The sequence below is a fragment of the Brassica rapa genome, chromosome A03, assembly GCF_000309985.2.
Source record: "Brassica rapa cultivar Chiifu-401-42 chromosome A03, CAAS_Brap_v3.01, whole genome shotgun sequence".
Lineage (NCBI taxonomy): Eukaryota > Viridiplantae > Streptophyta > Magnoliopsida > Brassicales > Brassicaceae > Brassica > Brassica rapa.
The window spans coordinates 22862982-22878944 of NC_024797.2; the positions used below are offsets into that span (position 1 = coordinate 22862982).

At 33.6% G+C, this 15963-nt stretch overlaps 2 protein-coding genes, 1 long non-coding RNA gene and 3 other non-coding genes across 13 annotated transcripts; 2 read left to right on the forward strand and 4 right to left on the reverse strand.

The window, feature by feature from the left end:
* Positions 1 to 1418: 1418 nt before the first annotated feature.
* On the reverse strand, positions 1419 to 4948 carry LOC103855969. Of its 8 annotated transcripts, none has more exons than XR_004456404.1 (7): positions 3525 to 4237; positions 3130 to 3197; positions 2726 to 2807; positions 2507 to 2618; positions 2240 to 2393; positions 2049 to 2169; positions 1419 to 1964 (listed from the first exon to the last, which is right to left on the reverse strand). XR_004456404.1 is itself a non-coding variant. In XM_033287995.1 (7 exons), exons 4-7 carry the CDS (start codon positions 2533 to 2535, stop codon positions 1629 to 1631), a joined length of 600 nt encoding a protein of 199 aa, XP_033143886.1. In that variant the 5' UTR covers positions 2536 to 2627; positions 2726 to 2807; positions 3130 to 3197; positions 3525 to 4237; the 3' UTR covers positions 1419 to 1628. The 8 variants fall into 8 exon arrangements, 4 of the variants coding, with proteins under 4 accessions (XP_033143886.1, XP_033143887.1, XP_033143890.1 ...); XM_033287995.1 differs by having other exon boundaries at positions 1419 to 1994; positions 2240 to 2323; positions 2507 to 2627; XM_033287996.1 differs by having other exon boundaries at positions 2240 to 2323; positions 3525 to 4231.
* Positions 4949 to 6242: 1294 nt separating this feature from the next.
* Positions 6243 to 10994, forward strand: LOC117132811. The gene is made up of 2 exons (XR_004456406.1): positions 6243 to 6470; positions 6629 to 10994. It is a non-coding gene; the product is annotated as an uncharacterized LOC117132811 (long non-coding RNA).
* LOC103860669 (cold-regulated 413 plasma membrane protein 2) lies at positions 10542 to 15674 on the reverse strand. Its single transcript, XM_009138315.2, has 4 exons — positions 12852 to 15674; positions 12561 to 12668; positions 12398 to 12468; positions 10542 to 12261 (listed from the first exon to the last, which is right to left on the reverse strand). The coding sequence occupies exons 1-4, from the start codon at positions 13025 to 13027 to the stop codon at positions 12005 to 12007; spliced, it is 612 nt and encodes a 203-aa protein (XP_009136563.1). The 5' UTR covers positions 13028 to 15674; the 3' UTR covers positions 10542 to 12004.
* Positions 11019 to 11086, reverse strand: LOC117133185. Its single transcript, XR_004457022.1, has one exon. It is a non-coding gene; the product is annotated as a small nucleolar RNA Z105 (small nucleolar RNA).
* Positions 11195 to 11281, reverse strand: LOC117133269. The gene has a single exon (XR_004457090.1). It is a non-coding gene; the product is annotated as a small nucleolar RNA SNOR75 (small nucleolar RNA).
* On the forward strand, positions 14711 to 14783 carry TRNAV-UAC. Its single transcript has one exon. It is a non-coding gene; the product is annotated as a tRNA-Val (tRNA).
* Positions 15675 to 15963: the final 289 nt, after the last annotated feature.

Sequence of the window (15963 nt, forward strand, 5' to 3'; positions counted from 1 at the left end):
TCTCCTAAATAGACAATTTTCAAATTTTTGTCACAAAAATAGATCACAAAGAGGAAAATGACAAAAAATATTTCATTTAATAGGTAAAAGGACTCTAACACGCTAGTTATATTTAAAAAATTTAAAAATATTTTTTTGTAGTTTTTGATTATATGTTTCCAAATTCAAACTTTTTATAAAAAAAAATTTTGAATTTTTTTTAAATTTTTTTTCCAAATTTTCTTTTTGTAATTCGAAAATACTTTTTTAAAACTATTTTTAAAATTTTTATTTTCAAATTTTTAATATTTATTTTTTAATTTATAAAATTTTAAACCTCAATCCTAAATCCTCACCCATTAACTCTAAACCCCTAAGGTTTGAATTAATTAACCCTCGGGTATAAATGTATATTTACCTCTTTAATGATACATTTTTGTCATTTTGATCTTTAAAGTCAACATTTGTGACAAAAACGTTTTTAGTGATATCTTAGGGTATTTTCCTTAAAATTATAAATTAATAATTTATCTGTATAAATGTTTTATATAAATAAGAACGTATTATTATATTGTTTGTTTTATATATTTTTGATGAAATTTAGTAATATTATATCTAAAACTACATTTAAGTTCTATGCAAAATTTATTATATACATCAAATAATATAATAAAATTAATATAAATTCAATTTTTTTTTAAATCATAATTAATGTCTATATACTAAAATCAGATATTTTCTTATCTTAATATAAATATATCTTAAAATATGAAATCTAAATAAGAAATTTTTTATAAATTAATATCTCTATAAATTAATAAAATTTCAAATTCCCAACATTATTAATTTATAGAAGTTCTACTGTATGTAAAACTACTTCGTAATTGAAATATTGTTCAGCATTATGGTGTTTTGAATTTGGAAATAATCTTTTAAAAGTGTGTTTAGGCTTCCATTAATAAAATTATTGGAAATTTTATGAATTACATTGAGAAAAACTTATGAACTAAAAAGCGGATAAATAGTTAGAGGATTAAATTGAGTAGGAGACTTTTATTTAATAAAATGTAGTGCTTAGAAATAAACTAACAATGAACAGGATGCAAATTTATCATGATATTTTTTTTATTGTATTTACTTGATTTTACTCTGGTTGTAGACGAAATGTTTTCCATGAATCATGTCTTCCCTTTAAGTGTTTGACGAATTCAACTCCTTTGTTACTAAAATTAACTGTATATCACGTTGGCGGGAAGCTAATTGATTATTGTTAATTTGACTAAGGATCTGATCATCAATTTCTGGAGATTGACTACTATTACGATAGAACTCTAATCCTTAAATATGGATTTTCAAATTAATATAGGAGAGTGATGTCTAAGAATCATGATCTCCGTATAGAGCAAATGATTGTTATAGTAGCTTATATTAAAAACGTATTGCCCTTTATAAAGGTGAAATAAATAGAAAATTGTTTGCAAAGATTTAAAAATAACACTGAAAGGGAAGCATTAGTGAATGTTTAAACTGATAACTGATGACTGAAACTGCAACAAAGGCGTTCATGATCAGCGTATAGTGGGTAAGCTCTACTCTCACAGGAAAACCAAACACTGAAATAGTGAGTTAAAGGGAAACTAAGTCTAGGCTCAAAAGAAAAAAGGAAACTGAAACTGCAACGAAGGCTTGAGACCTCTGAGATGAGTGGTGGAAGCTCTAATTGTCTTGTTTTGGACGCTTTGCTTTCTTTGGTTCTTCACTGTGACAGGTACTTTTATTCCCTCGCTTGCATGATCTCCAGCTGCTTCGGATGTTAGAGCAACATAGTTTTCGACTGAGGCTGTTCCAGCTGGCAGAACTGCTGGAGAGAGAATCTTTGTGACAGTTATAGTCTGTGTCTTCCCTGTTAAGTTGTGGTCCGATACCTTGACACTGAATTTATGTGTTTGACCAATAGTGTTGATTAAAGCTTCAGCGACAGGTATCTGATGGTCAGCTCCAAGGTTTTGATTAGCCTAACATTCGAGGTTAAATAACTTGGGGTTATATATAGTGTGATGGCAATTTACCTCAAAGTAGCTGTCAACTACTTCTGCTGCATGTTTCCCAGACAACTCACGACCAGCCTCACCAAGTAGGACGAAAACAGCCTGCTCGTTATTGTCGTACACGGAGATCTTCGCACGGTACCTGTTATTAAGAGAAATAAAACGTCAATTCCAGCCAAGGTTTAAGTGAGTATTGAGGATAGAGCTCATACTGTGGAACACCGGCTACGTTATCGTTGCCACATTTAGGACACATCAAAGAAGTAGGACCTTTGATGGCCTTAGTATGGCAGCCACTGCAGGCAATATAATACCAAGCAGAGTCACGTACAACATCATCAATGGTGGCTATGCACTCAAAAAAAGCTACATGCAGTTGTATTAAAGCAAGTGATCAAAATAACTAAGCATTGCGTTTGGACTGAAAAACATAGAGTAGCATTTTTTATTGTCTGAGAAATATAGAGCTTTGATTTTACCTTCGCAGATTCCTGCTTGATGTAGGCATATATTTCTGCAATAGTCATTGTCTCAGCCTTAGTTACCACCTCCGCATTAACCAGCTCCTGAATCTATGGTTTAGAACCCATCCTGTGAAAACTTAAAACATTACTTTGTGAGACACTTCGGAGAAGGGCTATGTCTAAGTATCATTTGAATCTGACAAACGTGTAACCGTTGACAAAACACAGACTAACCAGTTGAAGTAATCAATTGTTGGTTGGACATCATAGTCCATGAAAACCCGTGAGGATGACAATGAGCTGAGGGCAAGGGTACCTGTTGTCACATGTATAGTCATTACCAAAAGCACCATGAAGCGAAGATGAGTAACCAAACCCAATATGTCGATCAACATAACATATTAAGCGTGGATCAAGTGGCTGCTCTAAGAGCACTCTATTTTGAATAGTTAGATGATTTACAATGTAGAGATGGAAAGGTCAACTTATATATCGCAGTCAGAGCTTTATAAAGTGAAAATAAGAGAAGTACAAAAACTCTCCTAGGCTAGATAACGTCATAAGCAGAAGTAGAGACATTGTTGAGACTATGGTCAAATAAGTTTAACATTAAAGACCGAAGAAATGGAGATGATTACCTCCTAGACGTTTCGGGGACGCTTAATGAGAGTCTGTCCATTGACCAGCTTCATGTGGCCAACAACATCTACAAAATGGTTCAGCAAAAGTATAAGTTAGATGGCCAAACAAAAACCAAGGTCGAGGGTTAATAAATTGTTATACTAAACTTCACAAACCCATTATTCAGTCATCGACAGGTCGCTCCTTTTTAGTATAAAGAGAAACCCAAACTTTTAAAAGTTGAACTTATTACTTTATTTAAGAAATTTGAGACGGTTGCTTTCATTCGAGATTTTTGTATTGAACTAATTAGTTTTATGGGAGATCAGTTTTGGAAACACAAATCTATAGGTCAGGGAAAACTGCAATAACTGAAAAGTTGATGGAAAATATTTTTGGGAAAGCATCGAACCTGTTCATCGATCATGAGATTTTCCAGACCAATAAGAGTTTTTGCTTTTGCTATGTTTCTAGCCTCCCAGAAATGTATCAGCCAGAACCGTAATTCGGATTCATGTGGACCTGGTGAGATATCGTTAAAGTACATGGCAACTGGGGACTTTCCGGTGGAGACAATAGACTTGTCGTTTGGTTTCGTAGCCATAGCTGCAACTTCTTGAGAGGAGGCGAATTTCGAGACTGAATGGAAGCCATTGAAGACGAAATGGTTTATAAAGAAGGAGAAATATAGCAAGATGAAACGAATTCATTAAGAGGGTAGTGAAGAAGATTGATTGATAGCAGTTAGGGTCAGTAATGGAGTTTGGATGATGAGGAAACGGAGAAGACGAAGAAGAACGTCGATACAGATGGGTATTAGGGTTTTATTTTGTGATATTGACTGGGCCATAGATGAGGGAAGGTCCAATAGAGAAATTGTGAATTTTAAGCCCGATAGAAATAAAATGACGTGGCTGAACGGTGGTTTTCTATTGGTTGATTATAATTGAGGACGTGGAGAGGAGCCTTTATTCTGCTTTTATTGATTTTGTATATTATTTCTGTAATCAATCTTAAACTTTTGATATTAATGGAAATATTTACCCAAAAGAATATTTGTACAACAACAAAATAAACTACATGTTTAAGATTTAAGGAAAAAAAAAACTCTGTAATTACAATTTACACAACCACATTACCCTACTCAGCTATCGAACTCAACTCCACCGTAAACTTCCTCCTCCCTTTACCGCCACCACCACAGCCTCTTCCGCCGCAACTATTTCTTTTTACTCTCTTAACTCTACCACACTCACCACCAGAGACCTTTCTCGCATCACCATCATCGCCACAACTCCAGCCACTTTTGTTAAGCGCAGAGCTCGCTTTAACCGCCAAAGCAGCCATTTGCTCTGCTCTTAATGGATGATTCAGCCATGTTAACGGTAAAACGAAGTAAAGCTCTCCAGGCCGGAGATCCTCGCTGCCACCGACTGCTATAACTGCGTCGTCGAAGTCCATATCGTCTGAGTTACAAACAAAACTCGTGGGATTCTTCTGAAGAATCTGCCACACTTTTACAGGTGACGTAAACTCTTGTAACGTTCCGTCTTGTAATATTAGCTTCGCTGTGTCTGTTCTCCTAGATTCACTTGAACCGCAAGCTCCCATTTTCGGGTATGTTTGTCTCGTGAGGTTAAGAAGGTTTGTAGAGAGAGAGAGAGAGAGAGCTGTGTTTTGAAGGAGATAACAAGCATCGTGGGGCTTTATATAGACAATGAGTTAGCGAAATGGAACCTCGTGATTCGGAAACTTCAAGTAACTTTGGTTTTTGTCGGTTAGTGTTTCAAAATCAGACAGAACGGCTCACGTAATCTTGTTGTCGAAATGAATTTACAACATTACCCCTCATATGTGACATAGGAAACGTTGTGTTGAGACGTAATTAAGAGAAGAAAATAATGGTATTTTGGGAAAATAGACAAAACATTGGAGTTAGACAAAATCAGAGCAAGGAGACAAGGCTTAGGTGGTCGGACGTTTATTCTCCGACGGATGAGGTGCAAGGAAGCTCGGTTTATGGAGCATCACGTGAAGGCAACATGGACTTAAGCATGGGTCCAACTGGGTCGGGTCGGGTCTGGTCCCATTTAGATTCATTAGTTAACGAGGGATCGGGTCATTTTACTCTATGTACGTGCATTACATTAACTGTTTTATTTAATTTTGGTTTGAACGTGCATCAATAATGTAATCCAACCCGAAATCTTTTTTCTTTTTCCAACTTGAAGTTATTGAATGTCTATCTATACAATATTAAGGTCCACAACGCTGTATCTAATTTTTTGTTGTTATAAACTATAACGCAAGTACAATTTTAAGATATAAATATTTTGATCAGGATCGCTTGTGTTGAGGAATATCGCTTTCCGTTGGACGTAACAAAAAGAATTGTTTTGTAGTATCTAAAGTAGGATAGTTGTGTAACCAAACACAATATAAAAATTCACAGGCTTCAATTATATGAAGTTATGAACCTCTATTATTCCTTTTTAATGTTTGCTAAGATGAACCTCTATTATTTCCTACCACTTTGTATACATTTCTCCCCCAAAATGAAGTATATTTTAAGTTAAACTAATTAACATCATTTAAAAAAAATTAAAGACTTTGATCTCTTGTCTTGGATTAGGAATTAGGATCACCCACGTATCCGCCGAACTGTATTTCTTAGTGCGTCTAATAATTGAAATATAATAAAAGCGATTTTGTTTGATTTCTCCAAGCTTTTTTGGACATGATGAAGAACTAGTCCCCATTCAAAAATAAAATAAAAAACATTAAAACAATTTGTTGAATAAATTATTAAATGGAACAGAATCTGGCTGACCATTACTGTGGCCTTATATAAGAATCACGACAAGGTATAATTTAAATTCAAAATCGACGTTCGATAAACTGGCATATATCTTTCCTCTAAGATTTTAATAATAGATCATCATGCATATTTTACATAGTAGAAATATGGGAATAAATGTAGATGATATAGTAGTTTAAACTTCTTCTTTTTTTTTGTCAGCAAAAAAGATATTGATGATGGATACGCTCGTGTTAATACTTATCCGGCTCCTATATAAAAAAAAATTGAAGGAGTAGTTAACTATTTATTTATTATTACTATATAGTAATATACATTATTAACTTTTATATTCGTAGATAATGCGTCGTTCAGGTTTTTCAAAAAAAAATATTCGTAGATAATGTATGACAAATGCTTGTTAGTTTTATGTTTTTCTTCGGAACGGTTCAACAAGGGTTTCTGAACTCTCATTTATCTTCACAACGGATTCACAAACGTCTTCCGAATTCTCTTGCTATCATCTCATACCATTGTGAGCAAGAGCAGGGGCAGGCACAGGTGGACCATGGATGCTTGTTAGTTTTATGTTTTTCTTCGGAACGGTTCAACAAGGGTTTCTGAACTCTCATTTATCTTCACAACGGATTCACAAACGTCTTCCGAATTCTCTTGCTATCATCTCATACCATTGTGAGCAAGAGCAGGGGCAGGCACAGGTGGACCATGGATGTGGCTGGCATATGCCCCCCCCCCCCCCCCCCCCCCAATCTTATTATTATTATTATTTTTCTTACATAATTAATCTAAATTTTATTCATATACCCCTGACTAAATATTGTTTAAGATATTTACATACTAAATTATTCTTTAGATTCCCCCTGATCAAGTGTTCCAAAACTTCAAATTAACAATTATACTATTAAATATTTACATAAAATGTTATGGAGTTATTGTACACGAAATACACCAGAATGCTTTTTGACCAATAAGAACAAATCTACTTCAAACGGTTTAGCAAACCAAACCGGTTGAATTATATACAAATTATAGTAGAAAGAGAAATGCGAGCATTCCATATTAGTTTATCTGCCTTTGAATTTGTTATCTTTGAAATATGTTGAAAGATAAAAGTTGGGAATAATTTGTTAAGATGGGAAACAAAAACATGCCTCTTTGTTAAGCCAGCTCAGTGATTAAACTTAAATTTGCACTTATACAAATTAACTTTTTTCTTTAATATTTCGTTCGCATATCAATACCAAAAAGTTAACGACCTACTGAAATACTTTTTCAAAATGGATATTTATTATCAAAAGAGTTTATCGCGTAGTTCTGACTATTCCGATATCAATCGCCACAGCTGTAAGAAAATTTTGAAGTTGAAACTGATAAATAATTATTTGTCAATCTAACATGTCACAAAAAATTAAATGAGCTGATTTTGTTTTCAATTTACTATTTTTATAAACAACTGATAAGATTCAATTGTGAAGTACGTGTGTATTATATACACAGGTAACATGTTTAAATTTATTTCAGAGTAACACATTCAAGGGCTAAGAGCACCCTCAACGCAAATACCCAACTTGGGTTTCTTATTTTGTTTTTTTTTTTCTTTTTTGGCTGATTTTTTTTTTTTTTTTTAAATTAAAAAGGAACCAATTGCGGGCCGCCACGTATTAATGGGGCCCGCGAAACAGTGCAATATACGTCCCTTATTTCGCGACAGGAGACAACCGTCTCTCCTTTTTTGCTGGACCCCACACTACCTTTTTCCTTAAAAACTCTCGTTGCATACCGCGATAATCATGGCCTAAGGTGATCTAGAGACTAGAGTAAAATAAAATAAAATGTACATGCATGTGCTACGTCAATGGAATAGTGAATATAAGCTCCAAAGATTGAAAATAGCTGAATCAAGAAACAGAGCCCAGCATAAGAAGGCCAATAAAGCCGAGACTTGGTATTTGATACATCTTTTATCTCCGCACATGGGTTCATCAATAGACAAAAGCATTTCGGTTGCACTGGCTGCACCACAAGCCCCACTCAGAGAAAGAAACGACAGTACCTGTTACATATATATAGAGAGAATAAACATAACGTGCAGCGTTTTGAGGGGAGATACAGAAACTCTTTCGCATTTGCTTACGACATCACCGGCGAGAACTATGGATAGAACTCTAGGTTTTTGAGGAAGTTGTTTCAATAAGACAGAGTATGTATCGGCCAACGTGTGCAAGATGCTCCATAGAATTACATAAGCCATTACAACCGCCAGATAGCTTAAGAAAGAGAGACAAGAAAGATCAAAAAATCAAATCTCTTTATGAGCTGATGCAAATTAACATATTTACCAGAAGGTCGTGACCTCATTGAAATCGTAATCCAAGCACATGGAAATCAGAGAAGTTGAAGAGAAACCGAGTTGGAAGATACGGAGCGCGAAACTGACGCTGGTGCCAAACGATCCAGGCACACGCTCCATCTGATTACTAAGTGAAATCTTAAACTAAAACGTTATATGAAATTTATATTAAATGTGTACTTTATCTACGTTAAAGAAAAAAAGATTTAGAAAAAATAGTTCTTATGACGAAATGAATTGACAATGCTATGTGTGCTAGTTCCAATCAACAAACGTAGTCACCAAATAAATAAATAAACTAGTCAAATTCGAATTAATTATAAGAAGAAAATGCGAAGTAAATTAGTCGTACTCATCAATAATACTGGAACATACCATCACTCCAATGCACCTAATCTTTTCTTCATCATAAATAAAGGAAAATATTTTTTAACAAATTCCACTATTGTTAGAAATAAACATTTTTTTCATTTTCATGATGAATGTTGTAACAAATACGTAAATTATAACTTGTTGTAACAATTCGTAGCAAAAAAAGGATATTGTTGTAACAAATACTTAAATAACTAAATTTTCGACATCTCGTATAATCAATCACATATTAGAAACTACCCACTCTGTTTCTAAATAATACGGGTGTAATCGGTTATTCCTAATTGGAATATTAAGAATAAAATGAATGATTAATTTGTGGAATAGAAAAATTGGAATAGTGTGAAAAATGGAATGAAAACCGGAATAATTTTTAGAGTCACAAATAAAAAGAATAACTTTTACAAATGATTTATTGTTTTGTTTCATTTAAGCATTGGGTATTTTACTTGGATCTGAAGATCCAAACCGAAACCGATCCAAAAATACATGTTCGGATCCGTGTCCATGCTAAAATATATGTTGGATTCTTTTCTTTTGGACCCGTATGTTTCGGTCGGGGTCCTACCCGAGATCCGATCGGGTATCCGAAGTATCTAAAATTTATTGTATATATTAGGTATATTAGGGTGATTGGGTATTATTTTGGTATTTTGGATATATTTTTTTAAGTTTCAGGTTTGGATTTTCGGGTATAATTTCGGTTTTCGGGTACAATTTTAGATTTTCAGAAAATATATTTTGGAAGTTCGGGTAAAATTTTGGATATCTTTTTGGTCTGATTTTAGGTAATTTTTCTGATACTTTTAGGGTTTTCAGCAGAGTTTTGAAAACCGGACCGGACCGGCCGGTCGGACCGGTCCAACCGTGAATCGTTAAGTAAACCGAGTCCGGGTTGAGTTAAAACTCGGATTTGAACTAAACCGCCAAAACCGGTTAAAAACCGGCTAAACCGGTGACTCGGGTCAGTGAAAAAAACCGGTTCAACAAATACTTACGTAATTTCATTAGTTTTGAAATAGAAATGGTAACTTCTTAACTGATTCAAGATTCTTAGCGTTTTGTTTGAAAACCATAATAATTTCTTTCCCTTTTCAAGATTGGTAGTACATTTGTTTCCTTCTTTTCGTTATACATATATACTATAAATTATTGTTCATTCATGGTCAATCATTTTATTATAAGTTATATATACACCACTATAAACAATAGTGATCACGCCTAAAAACAATAGTGATCACGCCTAATTTTTATTTAATACTTATTTAATTATATTTTCATTTATAATACTAAAGGTTTCTAAATTTATGTATATATATATATATAAATCTTAAATATATATATATATATATATATATATATATATATATATATTTATTTATGAAAACCCGGTTGAACCGGTTAGACCGGTCTGACCAGTCGCCCAATGATAATTCCGAGTCAGTGACCGGTCCGGTTTTCAAAACATTGGTTTTCAGGTATTTTTTGAATTTTTGGATCCTAAATACCCGAACTGATACGAATCCAAAAAATATCGAAAAATTATGGATATTTTTACAGGTATATAAATTATAGACCCCAACCAATCTGGATCCGACAAGACCTGATCCAAAACCGACCCAAAGAACTGTAGGTACCTATATGGTTCTAAATTTTAGGATCCGAAAGAACCAGACCCGGATCCAACATAAAATCCCGGATGCCTAGGTCTAGTTTCATTCCAAAATGGAATGCTTTGAATTGTGTTATGTTAACTTTTATTATGACAGGTAACTAATTTATGGAATCCAATGAAATGATCCATTCCAAGTGATTTTATTACAGAAAATGTCATTCCAATTGTAGTACATGTGTCTCTATCTCTCAGTCTTGATAGTTAAATATTAATATTTGTGAAAAATATAAAACTTAAATTATTAAATTACACATACACTATTTATCGATAGCATTTTCATTAATACAAAGAAAGGTCTAAATACAATTTAACAAGGTAATCGCCGGGCCTTGGCTATCATCCGATAGCCCATAATCATCGTAGAAATTCAATTCTTTATTGGGCTCAAATTCCAGGGATTCTCCGCGCATCATTTAAATTAAACTATCTTTTGTTATGCGTTGTATACATTGGTTCACTGTCGATCTCGAATACGGTCATCCAAATATCTAGCAACCGAATGACTGGTAGACTTTTGGTATAGCGAAATCAAATCATTTTCAAGACAAGTTGAATTGATAAATTAAATAGCACTTTCAACCAATCGATAAATAACGTTTTGATTCATATTTAATAATAAAAACGATTAGAATAAAAGAATTATAGTTTTGACAAAATAAAAAAAAAACTGAAGAAACAGAAAAAAAGGCACTCAGAATGAGTAGGAGGTATTGATTCATCAGAAAATCAGATGACAATAAACAATCCTCATCATGCCTTTTCTCCTATTCCTTTGAAAAATCACAATACATATACATTAAAGACAATTTTGAAGACCGGTCTAAAAGACATAACAAAATCAAAATCAAAATCAAAATTAAAAAGGATTCCTCTCAGACAAATGCCTCGTTTGTCCCCACGATTTAAAGAATGGATTGATCGGACTCGTCATCTATGTTTTGTTCATCACTGAGAAATCCTTTTCAGTCTCTCATTAAATCCAAGAATAAGTAAGATAATAAACCAAATCAAAGTAAAGAGGTATGAACTCGAAAAAACATATAAGAGAATTTGAAATACGATTTAAACAAACATCTAAAGAAAACATAGCAGAGAATGAGATTCTGACTTGGGTTGAGCTTTGAGATATGTAATGAATTATGCTTGAAATCGGCGGAGATTGAGTATTTATAAAAGAAGCCGAACTAGGGTTAGGGTTTTAGGAAGTCCCCTACATATAAACGACATGTAGTTTTTATTTAAATTGAACAGCGTGTAGTTCTCTTAACGATAGACAACCGACGTGAAAGCTAGTCCTGAGTTCTGAAACAGCGTGTAGTTCATTTTTCTTTTTGGATATTAAAATGACAAACATTCCACGGCTGCATATACGAAACGGTATGCATAAGCAATTTACACAAAACAAATCCAGAGTTTTTTTTTTTAATTTAAAGAGCTTAAACAGTTCTTATTACAATAGACAAACAAATAGTTTTTTTTTTTCTGTTGATAAGTACAAACAATAGTTTTTAAAAAATGAGGGTTTTTTTCTTTTAAATATATGGAACATTGATTGAGCTTGAGATAGTAGTATACGTGTAGCAACAGAAGCAGAGCAATGAGGTTTTGCCCAGTGCTTCACGGAGTTTATTGGACAAAGACATATACAACTTGGGGGATATGGAAGAGGCAAAATGTCTATTTTGTGACACGAACGATTAGAGCCCAAACAGGGTAGACCAGAATAAGGATGATCCCTAAAGTGTTTGATACTCCACGGGGCTGCGTGAACGAATTCCTGAACCCACCGGAGACTCGGATATGTTCTTGAAGAAGGTAACAGCCTATGAAAAGACAGATGATAGAGCCAATCCAGGTTCCACGTATATGGTGAGCTAGAAAGTGTGGAGAAACTACTAGCAGAAGTATCAGAGAACCAGGCATCTCTAGCCAATCTAAAAGTAACACCAAACAAACAAAAAAAGTGTGAGACTTTAAATATTGTTTCAGCTATTTATAGCAATAAACACCACAGCAAGGAAGACAACAACAATACACAAAGATGTAAATGAAGAGTGATAGGACCATCACCTGGGAAGTGTTTTGGGAAGAAAAGTCTGAGTACAACTGCAACAAAAGCAATCCACTTCCCAACGTCTCCACTGATAACATAGAGGAAAAGGTCACTTTAAAACCAATGCAAACTATAGACTTGAGTGTTGTGTAAGAACATGTTGTGAGATTTATTCTTTACCTAAGGAAGTTGAAAATCACACCAGGAAGGCTAAGGAAGATGTATGGTATCAAGAGTGATGTAAGCATCTTGCTTCTCCAATTTGTACGATCCAATATCAACAAGTAACTGCATCAACAAAAAAAAAAAAAAACAGAATCTCTAAAAACATAGTAACAAAACATCAATCATCTGATCTCAACTTTCGATCGACCCAAAATAAAAAAAAGCTACGCAAACGTCGAATATCGAAAAAAACCACAAAGAAAAATCAAATATTTCGTTAGGAACACCAAAGGAGAGAATACTCACATGGCCGCGAAGCAAGCCAACCATTTGACGAAAGAAACACCAAAGGCTGCTCCACCAAGCTTGGTCACATCCCTGAAGAGTTTCTTGGCAGCGATCTTGAGCTCCTCCACGTCGGAATTGACCAGAGCAACCTTGTCGACGTCGGTCTTCATCGCTAGGTAATCCACACGACCCATTACTTTCTTCTTTCCTCAGCTGAATAATCGATCTTCTTATTATGTGAAAGACAATAATTTCGAGGTTTTTATATTTTATTCTTCGAAAAAATTATCCCCCCAGCCTATCTATCACTATCAGATCGTCTTCTCTGCTTTTCAACTTGCTTTTTCTTCTCAAGTTCTCATAAATAGTTCTCTTGTTTACCGATTATGGTAACTGATGTGTCCTTCACTGGTTGATTAATATACTAGGGAGAAAGGTTAAACAGCCACGTGTCAGACTTATCATTCGATTTGACCTATTCCTTTGGCTTCCGCGTTCTCAAGCGCAATGTCCCAATCATAAAATTGTTGTTTGGTTTGGTATCCTCAATTATTTTAGAGTTGTTAACAAAACGTGAAAAATTAAATAATAGGAGGCATGCTTTTATAAGATTTATTTTATTTATACAATTATAAAATGATAAATTATTCATAAAATTAATAGATCTTAAACATTAAAAGTTTATTCCATATGATAGTAGCTCATTACTGTGAGGCTCGACGAATTTATTTGAGGGCTATTTCGCAGTTTGAAATAGCAAGCTTGAATCGAATAGATAATGATCAAGACCAAATCATTTCGCAGTCAATCGATTACTTAACAATCCGAGATCGATGGAGTCAGTACACATACGTTCTAAATATGCAGAATAATTAGATTGAAATAGACAGTATAAAAAACTCATCATCTGGGAATCACGACACAAGTGCAATAGAATATTAATTAGAAATATTTTCATCTAGTTGTTTTACTTTTTAGCTTTGTTCTTTGTACTTATCACACTCGCTGTCAATATTAGTTTAATTCGAACTAATTATCTTTTTAGAAATATACTCAGAATTTTTTCACCTTTTTTTCTAACTCTAACACTTGTTCTATAAAATGTGGGTTTTAGTTCCTCGAAGTACATTTTCATAATTTTAAAGTTATGGTATAATAAAGTACGTGATAAATATATCATAAAAAATAAAATATCATAAACTATTATATTGAATATTTTTAAATATAAGACATTCAATTCAAAATATCTCAAATGAAACGTTTTATGATTTTACAAATATAAATATTTTTATATATACAATTAAATTTGAGTTTGATAGTCATATTGAGATACAATCAATGAGAGTGTTCTAAAAGCCAATATTATCAACTTGATGTTTTTATTCGCAAGTGGATTAATCTGTTCAATCCGTTGCAATAATTGTTTTTGTCAACTTAATGCATTTATTGATTGCTTTCTCTGCATCCATCTTCTATCAAAAAGTCTGGACAGCTATCAAATATACATCATAAAGGGGACAAACATTGTTTTGTCTAGCTAATTTATCTGCCCATTTACTACTGTATGTATATTTTTGTTGATACGATTCATACGAATATTGTTTTCATTCACGAATTACTTTGTTATAATGTTGGACCTTTAAATTTCATCTTTCTGATACCCAAATACGAAGAAGCATGCATTCCCCATAACAAGATTGTGCACTTTACCTCCAACAAACTTTCCTAGTCCATCTTCGCCAACACTTCTTTCACGTCAGGCATTTTCTTTCTAACTTGGACACTTAAGTACATAACGAGCTACATATCTTCTCTTTCTATACCTCCGATATTCATGGAGGCGACTATTATTACAAACATCATCATCATAAACGTCAGGTGCTGTGGTGTAGTGGTTATCACGTTTGCCTTACACGCAAAAGGTCTCCAGTTCGATCCTGGGCAGCACCAGTTTTAAACATTAGAAAACCTTTTTTATCCATGTTATCAAGAAACGGTGTATCTCTCCACAATATTAATTATGGTAATAATGTTTTGTTGAAGTGCGAGTAACTTGGCATGAGCAGATCGCGTGCTTTCTCCAAATGCGGCATCTGTGGGTGGTTCTCCAAACACAAAATGTCAGTTTAGTTTTAAAGAAAACTCTGACAGTACACGAAGAAGTTGTTTAGATTTAGCAGACCTTATGGAGATGATTTATCATATCATCTACTTCGATTTCCATTTCACTAGATAATCATGATACTAATAATTAAGTAAAAAGTCTCACCTATTTTGGATTCAGTAGTTTGTTTTTAAACTTCTGTATGTGAATGCAAATGATTAGTTGGAATATTAATAGATATACTTTGTTAAATCTTGAAACATTTATTGACTTTAATGCGGAAGCAAAGATACAGTTGGACAATGTTTATTGTTTTTGTTTGTACATATAATGATGATTATCAAATGCTCTCTCAATCATGCTTTGAAAGTTTGTTGGTACACAGACATTCTTACTCAAGAATTTTTCATATCAATCATGCTTAAAAGATAATTCATTTATTCTTCCATCTATCCAACTTTTCTGAGTAAAAGTTCATTTATACTGATTAGAAACTAACAAATGGTGTGCATATAGGCTAAATCAAATAACTCGTTAATTATACTAAACAAGAATTTGTCAGTGAAAAAAAGGTCACCTGAATGTTTTTACCACAACCACCAAAGTAGCTTCCTTGTAACTACAATTCAAGATCAACATGACTAGGACATGATATGTGTGATTGATGCAGACAGGTCCAAGCATTGACTGATATCAACGGTTGTAAGAGTTTGTCTTCTATATTGGGTGCTTCAAACAACTTAACCAAAGAGTTTGTTGGCACAATATCAAAATTGGCCATACTGGATTTGGGGGGGGGGGGGGGGGAGTTTCTTAATTCCTTTGGTTCAGATTCATATTCCAAATACAACTTTACTAAATGACATATAATTTTTTAATGAGGCCTAAGATATAACCTCATCTTTGTTTAGTCTAACATTAACAACTCTGCTGGCAACAAGAATTGAACTAAGGATTAGGGCAGTCGAAAATGTTGACACGTGGAAGTTTCTCATTAGTGATCACAATTGGCAAAGACTCTAAGCC